Genomic DNA, 4,151 nt, shown 5'->3' on the forward strand with positions numbered 1-4,151 from the left:
AACAAATGGAAGAAGGAAAAGGAAGGGCAAAAGGCAACGGAGACATAAAAAGAGCTGAAGCAAGGAATCCAAAGTTGCAGCAAGCCTATGCCTTTTGGAATGAGCTCGCTTTGGGGCTTGACCAACGGCCCTGAAGGGAGAAAAGCATATGTGCCCCTCTCTCGGCATCTTTTGGTGCCAGGACCCTGAACGCTAGGAGAGTGTCCAGTGAGAAAGCATAGAAATTGGAGCGGACCTCACTGGAGAGCAAAGTTGAGGCAAGGGTTTCTTGTTGTCTGGGGAGGGGTTGTCCTCAGGCAGGGGTCTGGGGAGGGGAGACCCCTAAAGGGGAGAGGGTAGGGGGGCAGACCTATGTTTGCACAAGTGTGTTAGGACGTGAATGGTGAGCCCACGGCATTCCTCTGCAGCCCGCATTTGTGTGCTGAACTTGGAAGGCCCGCAGTGACTCTCTAGCGGGCAAGGCTGGAAGGCCCAATGGCCCCGAATCATTTGCATCCGGAGCCCTTTGGTCCAGGGGGCCAGGTCGGAAGTGCGTGCGGGGCTTCGTCAAGGGGAATTCCCCGAGAAAAGTGTCGGTGGTTGGATGGCGGGAGTGGGAGTGGGCAGGCCCTCGGCCGCCTCAGCGAATGAGGAGCTTGCACGTGCGGGGGTGGGGCCGTGGGAAAGCCCCCAGAGGACCGAGGGGGCGGGGCCAAGGCCCTTTTTGGAGACGACGGTGTGAGGGAAGGAGGCATCGGCGTGCAGCTGCAGGTAGGAGATGGAAACCCTCGTGGGCCTTGTTTGCAGAGCCCCGGGGGCTGCTTCTGAGCACGGGGGAGGTGCGTGTCCGGCTCCCTTCAACGTCTTAGCCGGAGGGCGAGGTTGTCGGGCCAGCGCCGCTGGTGCGGATGCCCTTCGGGGACCCTCTGTCCCTGAGGGGCCGTCGCCGGCAGTCGGGCGCCCCCAGCGGGGTGACTTGGCTCCTGGGTCAGCGGGGCTGGCGCCTGGCCAGAAAGTCGCCCTGAGTTGGAGGGGGCCGTGGGGGGTGGGCGCTGGGCTTCAGAATCTGGGGAACACCTGCTACGTGAACGCGGCGCTGCAGTGTCTGAGCCACACGCCGCCCCTGGCCAGCTGGCTGGTGTCCCGGCAGCACGCCACCCTCTGTCCGGCCGGCAGCTCCTGCACGCTCTGTGCCATGCGAGCTCACGTGACCCGAGCCCTCCTTCACGCGGGAGAGGTGATCCGGCCCCGCAAGGACCTGCTGGCGGGCTTCCACAGACACCAGCAGGAAGATGCCCACGAGTTTCTGATGTTCACTCTGAATGGCATGCAGCAAGGGTGCCTGAGTGCATCCCAGCCGTCGGGCCACGCCTCCGAGGACACCAGCGTCGTCCGTCAGATCTTCGGCGGGACGTGGAGGTCTCGGATCCAGTGTCTCCACTGCCTCGGTGTCTCGGACACGTTCGACCCTCATCTGGACGTCAGCCTGGATATCACGGCGGCTCAGAGTGTGGAGCAAGCTCTGAGAGAGCTGGTCAAGCCCGAGAAGCTGGAGGCGGAAAATGCCTATGACTGTGGCGTTTGTCTCCGGAAGGTGCCTGCCACCAAGAGGTTGACTTTGCACAGCACGTCCCAGGTCCTGGTGCTGGTGCTGAAGCGGTTCACACAGCTGAGCGGGGCCAAAAGGGCTCAGGAGGTGCGCTATCCCCAGCGCCTGGACGTGCAGCCCTACACGTCTGAGGGGAAGGCAGGGCCACTGGGCTACGTGCTCTATGCCGTGCTGGTGCACTCCGGGTGGAGCTGTGAGCGAGGACACTACTTTTGTTACGTCCGAGCCGGCAACGGCCAATGGTATAAGATGGACGATGCCAAGGTGACCGCCTGTGACGAGACTGCTGCCCTGAGCCAGAGCGCCTACGTCCTGTTCTACGCCCGGGAGGGTGCGTGGGAAGGGGGCGCTGGGGGAGGGGCAGCGGCCCCCCTCGGGGCTGACCCCGCAGACCCCGGGCAGCCTGCAGGAGACGCCAGCGGCAGAGCTCCTGGGTCGCAGGAGTCCCCGGGGGACACAGAGGCCGAAGGGATGAGCTTAGAGCAGTGGAGACGCCTGCAAGAACACAACCGACCGAAGCCGGCCTTGGAGCTGCGCAAGATCCAGGCTGCCCTGCCTGCCGGCGCAGTCGTGATTCACCGGTCCAGACCCGGAGGAGGGAGAAACCGCCCGCCGCCCGCGCCGCCCGCACAGGAGCACCACCGGCTCGACCGGCCCAGCACGGACACCCCGCCTCCGGGGCCGACGGACGTCGGCCACGGCCCTTGTGCCAGCGGGAGGGCCAGAGCGACCAAGGGGAGGAACAAGAAGCCGCGGCCATCTCTGGGGCTGTGGCGGTAGGCCGGCTCTGATGCACATGCGTGCAGACGCCCAGGCACACTCTGCGTGCGGCCCGCCCTGGGCGTGCCGACGAGGAGCGAGTTCCTCTCTGGCGGTGAGGACGATGCGGCCTCCTGGGAAAAGGCGGGGCCTGGAGCGAGCCCGGGGTCTCCGCGTTCCCTGGGAACGGGTTTGTGCCCAAGCGGCTCAGCTCTCGAGGGCTGGCTCTGCTGGGAAGTCGGCGGAGCCAATGGGGTGCGTGAGCGGGTCTGAGCACGGTGCCAGGGCCTGCCACTTCTGCGAGGGTGGGAGAGTCCTCTCTGGATGGGACTTTGGGTGTGGCTTTGCCTTTCTTCCCCCGTCTCCAGTCCCTGGCCGCACCGCTGGCCTCTGGTGAGTGACTGCGGCCTGGAGACGCCTCACAGAACGCTCACAGCCAGCCGAGCAAGGAGACGCTCTCCGGAGCCCTTCGGGGGGGAGGTGCAGGGAAGAGCGGATGCAGGTCCACGCACAGTGTCCTTCCGGCCGGCCAGGCTCTCGAGAATGCCCCAAACGTCGAGCAGCGTCTGCGGAGAAGATGGGCAAGCAGTCTTTATGGGTGGCTGCCCTCGGGAGGCCTCGTGCTACTAGGCAGAGTTTCCAGCAGGATTGAGTTGGGGATCCGTGGGTCCCCGACAGGACGCTCGTCCGCAAAGTTCCCTGGGGCTCCATTTCCGGTGCAAGGAGCGTGCTGGAGAAGCGCCAAGTGCCAAACAGGAGACGCGATCCACGATGCCGTGAGCACCACCACCGGCACCACCAGCACCGACACGAAGGCCACGGGGAGAAAGGCGAGCCAACTAGTGCCAAAGAAACCTCTCCACCAGCAGTGCACCGGGGCCTAGGTGGAGATTCGTCACGCAGCGTTCATTTCTGGAAGCAAAGGTCCTCCCCGCCCTGAGGAAAGACCCGAGCCTACCCTAGATTGGGATAGCAAGCCAACTGGACTTCCGACTCTGCCCGTCCTGCCTGGCAGTCAGTTGTCCCTTCCAGCTGGGCCCCGGACAAACGCCGCTGGACTCGACGCGGCCGGCCTCCAAAGTGCCTGGGGCGGTGGGGAAACTCTCCTCCCCTAGCTGCTTTCTCCACTGCCTCATGATTCCCGTGACCCGGTGGAGGGGGCCCTGAGGACCTTTATCGATCACCTCTTGTGTTTTATTTCTGTTTCTTGGCTGACGGCTGCGAACCCCAAACCCTCCAGCAAAGGGCAGACCGGGAATGTGCGGTTTAACATCTCAGACCTCGAGGGACAACTCTGGCTGCTGACTGCGCCAGTCGGCGTGGCAAGGAACAGAGAACGTTCCGATGGCTCGTTTCCCCCGCATGCTCACCTACAGCGCACCATGCCCTCCACACGTGGAGAGGAAAAAGAATGATGAGCAGTATCTTCCCCAAGAACACGAACAAGCGTGCCCCGCGCGAGGACGTGGAGCCACCCACAGCCCTCCCTCATCATCACCACCCATCCTCCTCCGCCCCATCGTCTCCAATGGACTTACTGCTTGCCCCACCCACCCCCTCTGAAGAAGAGGGAGAAGGAGAAGGAGAAAAAGGAGAAGAATGGCGACTGGAGCGGCGTGGCAGAGGGAGTGGGAAGGTGGCCTTACGCTGGGGGAAATCCGTGCAAAAGCGAGAAAGATACTGGCTGATCTCGCTTCTCTGTGCCATGGGAAGGAGGCAAGAGGACAGCAAGGGTGTGAGTACCTGGACGATAAAGCACAAAGTGGTAGGGTCCTGGGATGGGATGGGGAAGCGGGAGGTGGGA

The 4,151-nt window shown here is 63.7% G+C and overlaps 1 protein-coding gene across 1 annotated transcript; it reads left to right on the forward strand.

Annotated features, from left to right (window-relative positions):
- Positions 1-690: 690 nt before the first annotated feature.
- Positions 691-2,368, forward strand: LOC108634805 (ubiquitin carboxyl-terminal hydrolase 17-like protein 6). The gene has a single exon (XM_018045056.1). The coding sequence runs from the start codon at positions 758-760 to the stop codon at positions 2,366-2,368; it is 1,611 nt and encodes a 536-aa protein (XP_017900545.1). The 5' UTR covers positions 691-757.
- Positions 2,369-4,151: the final 1,783 nt, after the last annotated feature.

This window comes from Capra hircus, unplaced genomic scaffold, assembly GCF_001704415.2.
Source record: "Capra hircus breed San Clemente unplaced genomic scaffold, ASM170441v1, whole genome shotgun sequence".
NCBI lineage: Eukaryota > Metazoa > Chordata > Mammalia > Artiodactyla > Bovidae > Capra > Capra hircus.

Coding starts and splice junctions, on each gene's coding strand:
- LOC108634805 (XM_018045056.1), top strand. CDS start 758: ATGGAAACCCTCGTGGGCCTTGTTTGCAGAGCCCCGGGGGCTGCTTCT.